The sequence below is a fragment of the Prunus avium genome, chromosome 2 (assembly GCF_965620075.1).
Source record: "Prunus avium chromosome 2, drPruAviu1.hap1.1, whole genome shotgun sequence".
Taxonomy (NCBI): Eukaryota; Viridiplantae; Streptophyta; class Magnoliopsida; order Rosales; family Rosaceae; genus Prunus; species Prunus avium.
Window position 1 is genome coordinate 43,166,498 of NC_142285.1, and position 16,249 is coordinate 43,182,746.

Consider the following 16,249-nt stretch of genomic DNA (forward strand, 5'->3'; position numbering starts at 1 on the left):
TGTTAAATGTGTGTGTTTTTTTGTTTGTAATATATATACATATATATATGTCACATGGAATGGAATGGAACTTTTAATATCCCCAAATGACGTACCCGGATCTATGAAGGAGACCAAGACCTGGACTATAGATTTCTCTACATGTCTAGAGTCGTAGGTGGTGTCTCTTACAGGCTAATAGGCTATGGCTAATCAAAGGAAAAGTCTTTCACAAATGATTTATTTCTATTTACGGCTATTTATTATGTCCTTGACCGATGGGGGATTTAGATTTTTTTAGGGTAAGTTGGTTGATTTGTCATTTATTATCTTCCTCTCTCTCCCTAATTAATTAGTGAACTCAATAATCGACTGTCAAAGCACACAAATTTTTGAACAATGAATGTACTTAGATACGGAGTCTTCATTCACCGTTTTAATGCGCACCCAACTCAACTCAATATTTTGGAAATAATAAAATCAGAAGGAACGTAGATTCTGGTATTATAAATTATGGTTTAAGCAACTCACACACAAAAAAGTTTGATATACCAAAACAAAGCATGCACTCTCTCTCAATCATCACAAAATGATTGCAAACTCGTTTTTGAAAATTACCACACCATTAAAAATAAATAATAAAAAAACATTGATGATCATGTTGTTTTTTTTTCACGTGAGATGTTTTTCTTTTTTTGATGAAGGTGAGATGTTTTTCTTAAATTACTGTCTGTGTGTGTGTTTTTTTTCTTCTCGTTTTTGACACAGAAAATAATGAAAACATGGTTAGGTCAAAAGTGAGAAAGTGGCATATATTATGCATCATTGCAAGTTGGTGATGGTGTGCTGACAACTTTAACCAAAACGCATAAACACAAACTGACGCTTTATGTTACAAATTGAATTCGTCGAGCAACTTTTCTTCCATACTCACTTAATTTTCAATTGTGCCAGCAACGGCCATCAACAGTATTGAGAGAAGGTGGTTGCTGACAAAAATAATAAAATTAATTAATTAATGGGATGGAATGGGATTAATCATTAATTATTTCTTCTTCTTGTACCCTCCCTCATCTACTCTCTCTAATATATTTAATGAGCGTGTCACTACTCACCACCAGCACCAGTCAACCCAATTTATTTTCTTTTCTTTTTAGGGTTCATCATTCGTGAATAATTCAAGGGAAGGGAGCGTAGTGCACTGCAGATATTGTATTTGTCTGTCACTATGAAAAAAGAAAAAGAAAATATTTGATTTGATTTGAAAGGAGAGGGAAAAGGTTATGGAAATTTCATTTCTGGAGAAAAACCAAACAAGAAGAAGATGGTGGGTGAGGTGAGGGGTAAAATGTGGTAACTAGTCAACCTTTGATTCCGAAGACAACTGTCACAGATTGACATTGTTTCATAACGCATAGGAATAGGATATTAAAAAACAAAAACAGCAGATGCATGCACGAATAACCACAGTAAAACGTACACGTATACATAGTAATTTTTATAAAATATTATTAAAATTCTAAATTTGCTGTTTGTTACGTTGTCTGGATACACTGTTCTGTTCTGTTCTATGCGGAAGCAAAGCATTAGTGTATTTATATAGCAAGACGAGCCTGAGTGCTGGGCACACACTTCCTTATTACCTGCACACCATGACCTAAAAGCCATAGCATGGATATTGTACGTATAAGTTAGCTACAATCGTTTATGCACGTATAAACGGACATAGCATAGATATTGTACGTATAAGTTAGTTACAGTCGATTATGCACGCATAAACGGACATTTCGATTTATTGATTTATTGATTTATTATACGTACCAAAGCTCTTACAGTGTACTCGGTTAAATTCAAATACCAGCTGCTTGTATCACTTTTAAGTAGAAAATATTATGCTACTGTTTAAGAATAGTGATTTTGGGGGGTACTTGTCAACTAAGCAGAGGGGGGAGGTGTGGGGCAATTAGTAGAGGCAAAGGAGAGAGAGAGAGAGAGAGAAAGCAAAAGAAGTAGAGCAGGCTTTATAACTAACGTCAGAGACTAGTTGCAAGTTGCATGCATGGTTACTAATGGTTAAGCTCCTCTGATTTGCTGTAATTTGCAAGTGGGGTTCTTTCTCCTTTCACTGTGTCTGTTTTCGAATTTCAAGTGATGAATTTTTGTATGTATACCAAATTAATGAACAGTGACAACACACAACCTGAACCCGATTGTAAGTTGTATCTCCCTATATAGATACAGACTACATTTGCTTTTCTTTCCTTCCGTTCCTGCCTGGTCCCCCCACCACTTTGGCCTCAGAACAGCAGCAGCAGCAGCAGCAGCAGCTGCCTGCAGCCACTTCTCATGGATCGCCCACCCTATAAATCTTTGATTTTTCTTCTTTTTTGGGGCTACATTAATGCTTCCACATGCATTAACTGGAACATGTCTTACAGTTTTATATTCAATAGTTTTAAATATATCTTACGAAGAAGTAATTAGGAGCAATTACCTCTAAACCTTGAAGTTTTGTTGATGGGTCATCAAACTTGAAACAGTTGAGTCCTAAAGTGTTTAAGAGAGGCTCCACCAAATCGTGCTTAATTAAAGAGAATGATGACTTTTTAGTTGAAGGTTGACGAATCATGTTCGACCTCTCATCACTCACGTTCTCGTGTACGGCAACCGTCCAATCTATCTAACACTATAAACACTTTCCTCCTTTCTTTTTTATAAAAATTTTAATCTTAATTTTTACCTTTTTTAAAAAAAATAAATAAATTAAAGAGGTCAGGAGGGCCCATGGGCCAAGAAGACAAATGGGGTGGGTAACACGTGAAGAAAATATATGGGGCCTCTGCTCTGCAACCTCCCAAATTTGCAACTGTCTCCCATCTCTATGCACACGTGGCAAACTCCCATTAGCAGTCAGCACTGCTTTATCATGAGACACGTGGCACCGGCACCACCTCATGGATCCCACCAGCGGAAGACGCTACTCAATTTCACCTACCGACAGCGATGGTGAATGGAGTTATGGCCTTATGGGACGGAGAGAATGTGTGACATTTCTCTCTGCATATAGAGGAGAATTTTCTTGAATATGGACCATAGTCTATAGTACTCATTAAACTTGAAATCAAAGCAATGTCTTTTCTGTATTCTATTCTTGTAATTTATGTAATATAATACAATGAGTTGGAGTATATATATATATATATCTTTAATATTGTTAAATTCCCAATCTAATATTATTGTCCCTCCCCTCCCGCGACGCTCTTCCAATCATTCATTCTCAAAAGGTTCATTGGGTTTTGAGAAGTTCAAAATAAAATTTTGGCATGCACCTGCATGTGTATTTTAGCAGTCCAGAGGCCTGTGCATATAGAGATGTATGGTGCGGGATTTGAGTACATATGGTGCTGGAATTATATGTACTCAAAATCCCGACCCGGCATCCGACATGAGGCATGATATGTTTTAATTGTTTATAATAAACGTGAGAGTGCATGGCTTCACGTGTGTATCTGTGTAAAAAAGACATGACTTCTGCATTTGAGAGGGAGAAAAACAAAGAAAATAACACTAGGTGCAGTGCAGCTACTTTATTAATGTCGACAGCTCAGCTGGTTCACTTTATTATAATGATAAATATACAAAACATAACCAGTAGATTGTGCAAAATAGATTGTGTTTGAATCGTTCCCAAAAGATGAATATCTTTTTCTGATAGTTTACTTAGCATTTCAAATCATTTACGGTGTGTTTGGATGAAGAAATTTCAAAGTACAAAGGAATTTATAAATAACGGAAATTAATGTTCTATAATTTATAAAGTTTTTTGTTTGAGTGACGGATTTAAAATACGGAATTTAACCTTTATTTGTAAAGTTATTTTTTTTTTAAACTCAATTTCGCACTTTTAGATAGAATTTAAAGTTAGGATTTATGACATCCAAATTCCATGTCTTTTTCCATGAGAAATTTTTAAATATCTATGTTTTTTTTAATCCAAATACGGGAATTGGTTCATGTCAATTTATAAATTCTGATTTTTATCAAAATCCCAAGTTTATTTCCTTAATCCAAACACACTGTTAAAGACAAATTCGATTGAGTTATGTTTCCACTTTGACTAAAATTCTTATAAATGCAATTTCCTTTTTGTATTTTCGAGTTGAGCCGGTGCCTCGTTTGGTTGACATTCTCTACCGAAGAGGACACAAAATCTTTGTTGTCAATTTGAGATCACGAAAGGAGGAAGAAAAGTTGGGAAGGATGTTTTCACCTTGTCTTCTCATATCATACATATTTTTTTCTTCAAAAGGGGAAGTTTTTCTTTGCTTCTGTTTCTGTTTGTTACATTACATGAGCTTTTGAGTGATGCACGCATCCAATAGGAAGTCCAAGAAAGTGTTTACACACAGCTGCAAATTATGAGGCTAATTATGTGTTCAAACCCTTTTTAACTTTTTTGGTTTTGGCAAAGACCAACACCCCAAAAAGCCTAAACAATAGAGCAAATTGCTTTCCGACATTATTCCTTTTGTTAATTTGACATTATCCCCCCATCATATATTATTCAATCTGAATTTGGTTCCAATTAAACATGAGTCACACTGAACATTGACAACCAATCCACCAAGGTTGGTCTAACTCTAAATACACAAATGGGTTTGCTTTGCTTGTTTCTCGCAAGTTGCATGTGGTATGGTCAGCAAGGTTTAGAAAAAGATATCGTTATAAATAATGTGTGTTCAAATTGGGTTGACCAAAATCAGATTTAAGGGCCTTATTATTGCCTTTAAAGTGACGATGAGGCTCCAAAGTCTCACAGGGGTTGGCTCCTGTAAATCAGACAGCCTTTTAGGCGTCCAAAGTCTAGAGGGCTGGCCCATGTAAATGGGTCCTCAGCTATCAGAATATCTCGAGTTTTGATGCACGCGAATTGCAATGCAAGTGGGTTTTCTGAAAAATGTGTTGTTGAGTTTTTAGGTTTCGAATTAATGACGTCATTGGTTACCTCCTGGTTTCAAGCTCTTTGACTTGAAACATGGCTTCTCGCCTCGTAGATTGCTTTAGAGTTGGAGCTCGCATTATTAGTTTTGGGAGCAAGGCTGGCAGTTTTAGTGGGTTCTACAAATTGGGCCAACCTCATATATGTAGGCCCATTGCCTACACAATCAGAGACGAGCCTAAGTTGGTATATCAACAATCTGTAGATATCAGAGTGCTTAATATACACAAAAGAATTTCAAACGACAACAGGAAGGAAACCAAACAACCTGTAAAAAAAAACATCTACGGGTATATGTTTACCAAACCTTCGCCCATAGCCTAACGGAGGAGAGGAAGCTTTATGTCTCTACTGCAGTTTGAAAAAGAACAACCTACGGGATTACTCATTACCAAACCTCTTTGCCAAATTCTGCAAACTTTCCGTGGCATGAAATACAACTATACCAACAGTTTGGTTACCTACCATTTAATTCTGTGCTACAGAAATTTAAGACTTCTGAGCTAACCCCTAGCCAATAGCACATCCAAGTTGCTGAAACGACTGGTCGACAAAGTCCCCTCTACCCGGGAAGTTTTTCTAGCATTTCTGCTGTCTTCCATTTTCTGTGGATGCTCCCTCATAGCTACTTGATTCAGATGCACCAATGCAATCATGCTAACTGCCACCAAACCAGCATTGACAAGTATTCCACCCATATTATCCAATTTAAGGGATTTCTTAGCAAAATTGATACTTGAAATGAGAACTTTGATTATAATATTTGACCTCTTCCCTTCACAGGCTTCCAATTTCTCACCAGAAGGACTGATTGGAGGACCATAAAGATTTTCAGGTGAAACGAAGCGACTTGCATCACAGACATCTCCCACAAAGGCAAGAGCTTCTTCAATAACTTGGTATTTCTTACCATGGTGTTCAGACAATCTCATTGCTAAAGCAATACGGCTTTGCTCTAACCGTGCAATCGCAGCATCTCTCTCAGCCCGCTGCTGCACCTGCATAGTCTAGACAAGAAAACAAATTGACACAATTATACCTGAGCTGGGAACATGCGGAATATCAAAGTGCAATCCAAACAGAGAGTTTCACAAGCAAAACCACGCAGCAGTTACAGAAACAGAGTATTTCGTCCTTTAAGAGCAATGCTACTGTCAGCAATACGCAACAAAGTCACAATACAACTTCAAATCATGGTTTTCAAAGTTGAAGTTAAGGACTAATCCCCAACCACTTTACCTTAAGCACTCTATAGGTAATGCAACCGGTTTGTCCTATGAAAACTTCCTACTCATGTACAATTGAACAGAGAAGCCACCTAATGGTCAGCAATCTTCATCACCATTTTTTTTATCCCTTACTTATCATAATCTCTTTTGCTCTATGGAAACCATTAACAAACCTACGTGTCTCTAATCTCCACCGATCATATTTGGAATTACATTTGCCTCTGCACTAGTGTTATGCTTTTTAATGCTCTATGCACAAATTTATATTCCATAGAAAGAAGGAACCCAAGCTGAACAGTTTTCATACTACATAAGCACTTAGCTACTTAGTACAGAATTTCAGATACTGCAACTGCATAAACCATATATTACACATTAATTTTGCTTACTAATTTTTCATCTCTTTCATTTTCCCAGCAACCAAACAGAAACTAACCAAATTACACGTACCACCACCAAAAAATCTAACAAATATCTTAAAATATTGAAATCCGAATGAGCCATATTTTATGTAAGCATTTATATATCGACTTGTCTAATTTCTATAATTAATACAGCTCAAACGACTAGACGCAATCAAACATTTCGTCGCTTATTCTTCTAATTTCCTACGGTTTTCAAGTAAGCAAACAGAAACTAACAAGACAAGCCCTAGAAAGCCATGAACTTACATGGAAAAACTCGAGCTGGTCCTCCAGGTTCTCGAGCGCGGTCCGAATCGCATTGAGGCTCTTGGCCTCCCGAATCGCCGAGTCATCGTCGTGGTCGAGTCGGAAGTCCTTCACGTAGACGTAGCCGGTCCGGTTCTCATCAACAGCGACGTCGTTGGCGTGCGGCTTCTTCTTGTCGGAACTTCTCAGGGCATTGACAGAGCTGAGGAAGTGAGCTCTCGAAATTGAGTGGATGGCGTCGCTGATCTTATCGTGCAGGTCCCAAATCTTCTCGAGCACCGCCTCAATTTCTTCGATTTCCATGTCCCATTTCATGGAGGGAAATTTGGGTGAGAAGAGACTAATTTCTAGGGCTTCAATTTTCAGAGAGCGTGGTCCAGCTGAGAGGGTTCGAGTTTGTTAGGTGTCACGGGTGAAGTGCGACACGTGGGAGTTGATGTAGCGCCAGCAACAAATAAAGTGCGCTGATACAGTACACACACCACTCTTTTATTCAAATGAGATGCGTAAATCAACGGACAATCTAAGCCGTCCATTTTAGCTATTTTTCGTGTTTTATGTCACACTTCTAACATATGTTTCCTTTGGGGTTTTTTGATAATCATATTATTTTTTATTAATAAGATGTTAGTTGAAATCGGCCATTTATTTGGTGTGCTATTGTTCTCAAGTGGTTCAAATCCCCACAGTACTAGTGTGCGTGTGTGTGAGTTTTTCCTAATTCCATTTCTTATTGAGAGCAGGGGCCACTCTGAGGGTGTGCAAGTGGTGCCATCGCTAAGTGCCCTCTATTTTTAAGGGCTCCCTATTTTTTTTACATGTATATTATGTATATTAATATTATAGGTATTATATATATACTTGAAAGTGCAGGAAAGTAACACAAATGTGTATTTGGTTGAGTTGGAATTCATCCCCTTGATTTTAGTAGGCAATTTGGGTTCAAGTCCATATAGTGTCATTCAATGGTTGTTAACAATAGAAAAAAAGAAAAAAAAAGAAAAATGGAAACATGTCAAATAAGAGGAACGCACCCATAACTTTTCATGGAGAAGCAATTGCTTAAAACCACTACACTAGTGGATCCTTTGCACGGACCCTTTAATTTAAATTCAATAGAAAAGTGGATTGTGATCTTTATAAACAAGATAGTTTCTGTTAAGTTATTTCAATTGTAAGTTTTCGAGTATTAATTAATCAATCATTTGCATAACCAAGAAATCATTTGAGGGATGTAGTGAGGAGTTTGTGTGTTGCGATCACACAATGGAACTTTTCATTAGGTGTATATAATAACATATGTTTTTGTAACTAAAGGAAAGTAGTGGCCTAAAATAATAAGATCGATTCTTTAATAATGACTGTGTAGCAAACAAACATATATATAAGAACATCTTAATTTTCACTTCACTCTATGTTACATTGAGAAATACATGAAAGAAGGAAAATAAACAATATAAAAACCTCACCCCCACTCAAACGATATTTTTCATGTTTTCGCTACAATTAACACTCAAACTTTCTTTCACTTGGAAGTTCACAACACTTAGCAGCTCTTATTTGTGCCTATAGGGCATGCTTCAGAGCAAATGACCCTAAATTTGCCCCATCGAGCTCATTTATTGAGATATATATATCATAACCAAATAGTAAATACTTATTTTATTGATCGGCTTTGATAATTAAACCTTGTTAATTAACTACCTCGTCACTGATGATGAATTGGTACCAGTCATCTGTGTTCCAGTTGTTTCGCCACCGCCATCCTCACCAGAGATCTCCTCCAACGACCTGCCTTTAGTCTCAGTGACCAAGAACGTGAAACAAAACCCTAGCATGTTCGTAAAAGCCAAGAAGAACATAGCCTTCTGGATATCCTTCGTTCCTTTACCCAAAGTATAGTTCTGCACCCCAAACGCACCCACCATGGCACCGGCCTTTCCAGCCGCCGCACTCAACGCGTGACACGTGGATCTGACCCTGGTAGGGAACAACTCAGCCGGAAGAACAAAAGTGGTGCTGTTTGGGCCAAAGTTGGCGAAGAAAAAGGTGAGACCATACAAGGTTGCAAACATGTACTTGTGGGCCTTGAGGTAGTCATATTTGATGCCTATGATCAACATGAAGAAAGACATCATGAAGAACCCTACAAGTTGGATCTTGAACCTCCCGAGTTTCTCGATGAAGAAGACGGTGAACCAGTAACCAGGGAAAGTGCCGAAGAACGCAATCACAAACATGGCTCGTGAGGTCTCGAACATTTCTCGCAGAGCGTTAACCTCAACATCCTTTTGTGTCAAACCCATTACTGGGAAAATGTCCTTTTGCGTTAGGTTTTGGCTGTAAAAGGCGATATCCAACAAGAACCAAGTAGTCGTTGTACCTGATGAGGGTTTGAGAATTAATACATAAGTAATATGGACAAAATATCTAGAGTACTACAAAAATATTGAAAATATGTTATATATAATATATCAGTTTAGGTTAGGGAATCAGCCCGTTACTTTGGAGTGATTATAGAATATTATGATATTATGGTCATGTTGTATATCTTGTACACGTGTTATAATATAATTTATTGATACTAATCCCTAAAAGGGGGTAAAATAAACTATGTAGTCCCACATATTATAACATATCTACAAAATGTACCATGTGACCATACTACCGTAGTATTCTATAATTTCTCATCCCTTTGCATCCAAGTTTGAATTTCTCTCCCCATATATGAGATTAATTTTAAAGTTTAAAGTAGATTATCAATTGTATAAAAATTAAAAAACATATCAATTTGAAAATATACCAATTAGGTGACGTCCGTGGCGCCTAAAGAACTCCATGGATAATAATGGGTACTCATTGGCGGCCTTGAATTGTGCCAACTTCTCTTGTTCAGCTTGGATTTCGATATCCAAAACCTTGCCCATGTCCGCGGCTGCTTGCTTGGCGTTTCCTTCAATCAAGGCGGTGTATCGACCTGTTTCGGGCATTTTCATCCGCCAGTAGTAAGTCACGATTGCCGGCAACGCCCCAATCATGAGCACAATCCGCCACAGATAGTCTGCCTGCGGCTGCGTTGACATCACGCGCGAATAATCCACAGGGATGTCTTGGAACGCCGGTGCCGGGTAAAGGTTCAGGAAGATTCTCGACAAGACCATCGAAACCAGCCCTGCAAAAATGATCCCCACACCTTGCATTGCGAACACCGCCGCTATGAACGCGCCACGTGTCATTTTGTTGGCGTATTCGGACATAATCGTGGCGGAAAGGGGATAGTCTCCGCCGATCCCAAACCCTAGCCAAAACCTGAAGAAACACAAGGTGGTCATCACAGAGGCTGCTGAGGAGCCAAACGACAGGCCTGAGCAAATGGCGCAAATGACCATCATGATGAGGGTGACCCCGTAAACCTTCTTGCGGCCTAGCTTGTCACCGAGCCACCCGAACACGAGTTGGCCCGATAGGGTGCCGACTAGGGCCACGCCGATCACGATGTTGTTGACATTCGGAGGGAGCTTTCCGGGAACTTTTGAGGCAGGGTCGTAGTAGTAAAGGCGGCCGAGAAGCTTAGAGACGGTGGAGATGCAGAAGAGGTCGTAGGCGTCGGTGAAGAAGCCCATGCCGGCGATGACAATGGCGGTTACGTGGTACCATTGCGTCCGAGCTGAGTCCAGTGCATTCAGCACGGCTAGGGCCATTTTGGTAATTAAGTTGCTGCTGCTGCCTTAGATGGTAGTGGTTGCTGCTGGTGTAGAACTAGATGATCATCATGATTATATAGAGAAGTATAATTAGTAGGAATTATTAATGATTGTTATGGAATGGGTAAGTATTACAATGACGGACGTTTAGACCTAGGCTGTGAGAGAACTACAAGAAATCACAAAGGGTACGTATCAAGGATATTCTACAATACATATGCTTTTATGCTTACATTATTGTAATTCATAATTAAGGGTTTATTCTATTAAGATTATGGTTTAATTTTAATAAATTAATCGGCACGTTGTAAGCTAGCTGTGAATTATGTCAGTGGCTTGTCATTTTGCTTTCATTTTTAGTATTTAATATTGGAATTCTGCATTGTCAATTTGGCATGGTCTTTAAATTACACTAGCTAGCTAGGTGTTTGATCAAACCTTTCGCTTGTCTCTGTCCGAGAAATTCCTTTCTTGGAAATTATGTGGGTTGACAGTTTTGTATTGTATGCACATTGTCGTCGGTTAATTTGGTCGAATAAATATGCTGTGCATCTTTCCTTCAAAAACAAGGTCATAATCCTAAAACAAGAAAGGGTCATAATCAATATAACTTGATGCTTATGATAATACCATCGACTTATTATAGTTCATGCTACCTAAGTTCGAGTCTCTCCTTTCTGTAGATTATATTAATTTAGTCTAATTATTCTATTGTATAAAATATATATTATGAGCTTTTATTATTGTCACTCTAAAAAGTTATTCTACGCTCATTCCTAATTAAAAAAACAAAAGAATAATGAGTTCAATATTATTATTTTAGGGGTGTCAATAACAATTTCTTAATTAAATATTTTTTAAATTTGATTTATGTGGTTAAATTTTTTTTAGTTTCCAGGTCCAGGTAATCAAAATCTATCTATTGGATGAAAAATAATAAAATGGAAAGCTTGACTTATGGTCCAAGCCCAAAAAGAAAACCAAATTTCTAATAATTTGGAAATAAAAATGTGACTTTGCTTGCTTGGTGTTATTCCACGCCGAGAGTCGCGCCACGTCGCACGCACAATAGAAAGCCCTAGAAGAAGTTGAACAACGGCTCCCAAACAAAAAATAGGGCCCTGTTTGTTTCCACCAAAATCAAATCAGGCTAAGTTGAAATTTCAAACTCACCAGTGTAAAGAAATATGACTTTCCTTTCTCAATATTAAAATAAAATAAAAGAAAATATTACACTCCTTCCTTTTCCGAAGTTTCAAAAACCTTTTTATTTTATTTTTAAAGTTGTAATTTTGGTGAGTATATAATCAGTTTGTTTTCACCAGTAGGTTTTACCACAAAAAAGAGTCGCTTTCAGAAACGCAACAAACGCGGCCCTCACAAAGGACACGAAGCTGATACGTTTCTTCTCCCTCTCCTCTCCTGTAGCCCGCCTTAGTTTATGGTCAGCCTTTCCTCCTTCTCCAAGCAATTTTGAAAACAAATTTTTATTTTTTTATTTTTTTATTTCATGTTCTTTTGTTTCCAATTTTTTTATTTAAAAAAAGATAAAGAAATTAAATTTTGTCAGATTGCAATTGATCAGAGAGATTGAGAGAGAGGCGCGAATAAGATGGTGGAGTTGGAGCGAGCCCAAAATCCATGGATGAGCACGGAGCAAACCCAGCGAGTTGGGATTGACGGTAGAGATTTGTCGAGTCCGGAATCGACAACTACAGATAGAGATGGGGTGGAATTCTCTGCCGCACAGCCCCCCAGTTCAAGCTACAATAACACGTCCGACTGGCAATTGGGCGTTGCCGAGCGAGCTTTATCGGCAGCCGGTGCCGCCTTTTTATCCGCAATTATCGTCAATCCTCTTGACGTCGTCAAGGTACGTGCTTTTGTTTCTAGTAGTGCTCTGTTTGGTTTCGGAGTAAGTGAGAGAGAGAGGGAGGAAAAGTAAAATTAAACCGACATTAGGGAAAAACTGAAAGCGTTTGAAGTTTAGATATTTCGGGTCAAATGGGACTTAGAATCTACCAAAATTGAGAAGGGCTCTTATGATTAATATCTTGGTTGATCTCCCCGTTGTGCATTTTATCTCTCTTAGTTGCTAATATGATGCATTCTATTATATTTAGCAAACGTTTATATGAAAGCTGCCTATTGGAAGCATGCACTGAGAAAATGTTCTTGTATTTCTATCTTATTACAGACAAGGTTGCAAGCTCAGGCAGCTGGAGTTCCTTACTCGCATCCGCTAAGTAATGTCACAAGTCGGATGGCATATTTTGGGCCAAGCATGGTATGATTGGATTTTTTTAACCTTTGTTAAGGCTGCTTATGTTGTTACATATCATGCAAGTCTACACGGGATTGCTATAAACGGAAATGAGAATGTGTGATACATACACCGCCTAGGGTTGTTGATAGACCATACTACTGAGTCATGTGATAAGTTGTGTTGATTATTGCATTGATGTCTAGACATGAGTAGTTAAAATTGGGTGGTTTCTGTAAGTAGCTCACAATTAGAACTTTGAGTGGGATTTGGAGCATGGGGAGTTACATGGTTGTATTATCTGCCTGTGAGGCTGAGACATGGGGAGTTACATTGTCTCTGCTTGGAATTTTTTTTTATTTCCTGTTGGTTTCAGGGAAATATTATGTTTCAACTTATTTTCACTAATACTTTATGGTGTAGACAAGTGGCTGTGTTTTTGGGTACCTTCATATGTTACTAGCTTATGTTATATGCTATATATGTTTGATAAATGCATCCCTTCACAATCAGGAAGGTTCTTTACTGACCGTTTTGGCTCTTTGATATTTGGCTTAATGTTGATCTCTGCCAGTATTTGGGCCATTGATTTTGTTTTATTTTATGTGTGCTCAGTTGTTTGCAGATCTAAGGTGTTCACCATCGTGCACCCATGCTGGAATTCAGGGTACTGTATCAATATGCCCTCCAGATTGTTTTAAATACAAAGGCACATTGGATGTCTTCTACAAAATCATTCGACAGGTTGGTCGGTTTTGTCTTGTCATTCAAGTGTATACTATGCCAAATGTTCATGAAAATGAAAACTGTAGTTACAAAGATACACCTACTCATTTATTTCATGATTATATTGCTTTGATAGTTTCCTGTTCTTAAAGCATGAAATGTATGTGTGGTGCTTATCTATGTATAACATTGCCATGGTTAGTAAGTGAAAACATGTGCTCCTCTACATTATGCTGTCTACCGATGCAATAGGTGTTTGTCTATCATTTTGATTTGGGAGTGTGACAGTAATTGTCCTTATTTATCTCCTCTGTGCTTGTCTATCATTTTGATTTTGGGGTGTTGTGATATTACAGGAAGGATTTTCAAGGCTATGGAGAGGCACAAATGCAGGATTAGCCTTGGCTGTTCCAACAGTAAGCTTCTAATTCTGCTCAGGTCTTAGTTTGGTTTTTGATGGGGCATGCGATTGCTCTTTCATTTACGCGACTCCCCTTTTTGTTGATCAGGTGGGGATTTACCTACCATGCTATGACGTATTTCGCAACTGGTTAGAGGAATTCACTGCCCATAATGCTCCAAGTACGACTGCTTATGTCCCTTTAGTTGCTGGCTCCTTGGCACGCTCGTTAGCTTGTGCAACTTGCTATCCTATTGAACTTGCTAGAACTCGCATGCAGGTAGTTTAGAGGTTTAAAAATTCATTTTATGGTTAATTTTGTTCTGTCTTGATGGTTTAAATTGATTTTAGATGTTGTGTAAGATATGTTTGGTAGGTTATGTTATTTTGGCAAGTTTCACACTTGACAGGCTCTGAGAGCAGAGGCGTGGAGGTTCTTATTTTTATTTATTTAATTTAATTGTTTTTTAAAATGTTAATAGGCATTCAAAGTCATACAAAATGGTGGGAAGCCTCCTGGTGTTTTGAAGACTTTATTTGGTGTCTTGTCTCATGTCAAGACCACTAGTAATGTTCCGAATTGTAAGTACATTCTTCTGATAGTTTGACCTTGGATTGGTTCTTTGAATTCTGTAAATTTAAGGTGGATTGCTTGTTATTTTCCCATAATTCTAATAGAAGTTCAAATTGTGCCGCACAATAAGCAAATGCATCCCAGCAGTTATTAGGAAATCAGATTTTGGTTTGCTATATGATATTTACCAGAACACAAATTAAGATTTGAGGAGTAGAGGCACCCCTCATTATGGTTTTCCGTGTAGTTTGGCATTTTGGATCCAGAATTAAATTTTGTTTGAAGTAAACGATTTTGATATACTCTCTGTTCTAACAGTGCAAGGCTATCGTGTCCTGTGGACGGGTATGGGAGCACAACTTGCTCGTGATGTTCCCTTCTCAGCAATCTGTTGGTCAACCCTTGAGCCAGTATGGATTCATTCTTCTGATTACTTATTCATTTTATCATTGTTTTGTCCATATCTATTTTTTTTTTCCAGCAATTATTTCAATAACAATTCCTTTTCTGTCTGAGCAGCTCAGGAGAAAACTTCTTGGTCTAGTCGGTGATGAAGCCAATGCAGTCAGTGTCCTTGGAGCAAATTTTTCTGCTGCTTTTGTTGCAGGAAGCCTTGCTGCTGCAGCCACGTGTCCATTGGATGTTGCAAAAACCCGAAGGCAGATAGAGGTATTTTTCTTCTCTCTCTATTCCATTCTGAATCGATCTCTTGATAACCCATAAAAGGAAAAAAAAGAAAAGAGAAAGAGTTTGATCCTTTTCACAAACTTTTTATGAAAATGGACTAGAGGAACTCGAAGGAGAATTAGCATGCATGTTGCACTTTGTTGATGAAATGGAGTGTCGCTTAGTATTTTAGGTATTGTACTTCTTTGTATATTTGTACTCTGTTCTTATGAACATTTTTCTTTTGGAAAATATAAATCAGAACGATCCAGTCAGGGCACTGAAAATGACAACAAGGCAAACACTAATGGAGATTTGGAGGTATCCTTCTAATACATAAATTTCAGTGATAGGCATGTAGTTCTTTCCTAGTAATGCACTTATATTGATATTTGCTTTGGGACAGGGGTGGAGGGCTGAAGGGACTATTTATGGGAGTTGGTCCTCGTGTTGGCCGTGCAGGCCCTTCTGTTGGGATTGTGGTTTCCTTCTATGAAGTTGTTAAGTATGTTCTTCATCAGCGGTATTCAACTTCATGACAGAGGGGTGGATCCGTGTCTTCTCCTTTTTTTGATCCTTCCACGGTGTCCTTTGATGCAGTGTCCAGTGACTTGGCATAGGGTAAGGAAACGATTTTGATATGGAAGATCAGCCACAAGTTTTTGTAGATACAATAGCTTTCCGGATGACAATGTTTTTATCTTTTTCAAGGCCTGCAAGTGCAGGATTGAACCTCTTTTCACTCAATTTTGGTTAACTTTTTTCGCTCAGTTTTGAGAAGAAATTTTGTTACGTTTAGATCATTCCCTTGTTTTTTTTTTTTTGAGAGTTCATCTCATTGGTAGATTGTGTCCAATAATCTGCATAATCTGCCTCTTGTTCTCTTTTGGTGTAAAATAAAGCAAAAGTATTTCTTTTTGTCATTTTTTTAGCATTGCAGCAGGATTTGGCCAAAACGTTCAGTGCTTCTTGAACACTCCTCCCTCCCACCCTCCAATAATTTTTTTTAAATTTTTAAAAAACATGGTCAAATCCTAG

General features: G+C 38.0%; 3 protein-coding genes across 6 annotated transcripts; 1 reads left to right on the forward strand and 2 right to left on the reverse strand.

Annotated features, from left to right (window-relative positions):
- Positions 1 to 5,161: 5,161 nt before the first annotated feature.
- PDV1 (plastid division1) lies at positions 5,162 to 7,290 on the reverse strand. 2 transcript variants are annotated; one of them, XM_021970567.2, is made up of 2 exons: positions 6,879 to 7,290; positions 5,162 to 5,976 (listed from the first exon to the last, which is right to left on the reverse strand). In XM_021970567.2, exons 1-2 carry the CDS (start codon positions 7,191 to 7,193, stop codon positions 5,482 to 5,484), a joined length of 810 nt encoding a protein of 269 aa, XP_021826259.1. In that variant the 5' UTR covers positions 7,194 to 7,290; the 3' UTR covers positions 5,162 to 5,481. The 2 variants fall into 2 exon arrangements, with proteins under 2 accessions (XP_021826259.1, XP_021826258.1); XM_021970566.2 differs by having other exon boundaries at positions 5,162 to 5,985; positions 6,879 to 7,287.
- A 940-nt stretch (positions 7,291 to 8,230) lies between these two features.
- LOC110767160 (low affinity inorganic phosphate transporter 4-like) lies at positions 8,231 to 10,615 on the reverse strand. The gene is made up of 2 exons (XM_021970614.2): positions 9,682 to 10,615; positions 8,231 to 9,261 (listed from the first exon to the last, which is right to left on the reverse strand). Exons 1-2 carry the CDS (start codon positions 10,577 to 10,579, stop codon positions 8,579 to 8,581), a joined length of 1,581 nt encoding a protein of 526 aa, XP_021826306.2. The 5' UTR covers positions 10,580 to 10,615; the 3' UTR covers positions 8,231 to 8,578.
- Positions 10,616 to 11,913: 1,298 nt separating this feature from the next.
- Positions 11,914 to 16,134, forward strand: LOC110767196 (manganese tracking factor for mitochondrial SOD2). 3 transcript variants are annotated; one of them, XM_021970674.2, is made up of 11 exons: positions 11,914 to 12,026; positions 12,153 to 12,455; positions 12,780 to 12,869; positions 13,461 to 13,589; positions 13,928 to 13,987; positions 14,081 to 14,251; positions 14,454 to 14,553; positions 14,864 to 14,955; positions 15,065 to 15,214; positions 15,474 to 15,532; positions 15,618 to 16,134. In XM_021970674.2, the coding sequence occupies exons 2-11, from the start codon at positions 12,195 to 12,197 to the stop codon at positions 15,748 to 15,750; spliced, it is 1,245 nt and encodes a 414-aa protein (XP_021826366.2). In that variant the 5' UTR covers positions 11,914 to 12,026; positions 12,153 to 12,194; the 3' UTR covers positions 15,751 to 16,134. The 3 variants fall into 3 exon arrangements, with proteins under 3 accessions (XP_021826366.2, XP_021826367.2, XP_021826365.2); XM_021970675.2 differs by having other exon boundaries at positions 11,917 to 12,026; positions 12,168 to 12,455; XM_021970673.2 differs by lacking the exon at positions 11,914 to 12,026 and having other exon boundaries at positions 12,033 to 12,455.
- The last annotated feature ends 115 nt before the right edge of the window (positions 16,135 to 16,249 follow it).

Bases quoted from the DNA above. Each gene is read 5' to 3' on its own strand.
- LOC110767160 (XM_021970614.2), bottom strand. From the start codon at position 10,579: ATGGCCCTAGCCGTGCTGAATGCACTGGACTCAGCTCGGACGCAATGG. The intron at 9,262-9,681 runs GTATATTTTCAA...AACCCTCATCAG, and splicing joins CCACGGACGTCACCTAATTG to GTACAACGACTACTTGGTTC.
- PDV1 (XM_021970566.2), bottom strand. From the start codon at position 7,193: ATGAAATGGGACATGGAAATCGAAGAAATTGAGGCGGTGCTCGAGAAG. The intron at 5,986-6,878 runs GTAAGTTCATGG...TTTCTTGTCTAG, and splicing joins ACCAGCTCGAGTTTTTCCAT to ACTATGCAGGTGCAGCAGCG.
- LOC110767196 (XM_021970674.2), top strand. From the start codon at position 12,195: ATGGTGGAGTTGGAGCGAGCCCAAAATCCATGGATGAGCACGGAGCAA. The intron at 12,456-12,779 runs GTACGTGCTTTT...ATCTTATTACAG, and splicing joins ATCCTCTTGACGTCGTCAAG to ACAAGGTTGCAAGCTCAGGC. The intron at 14,252-14,453 runs GTAGTTTAGAGG...AAATGTTAATAG, and splicing joins TTGCTAGAACTCGCATGCAG to GCATTCAAAGTCATACAAAA.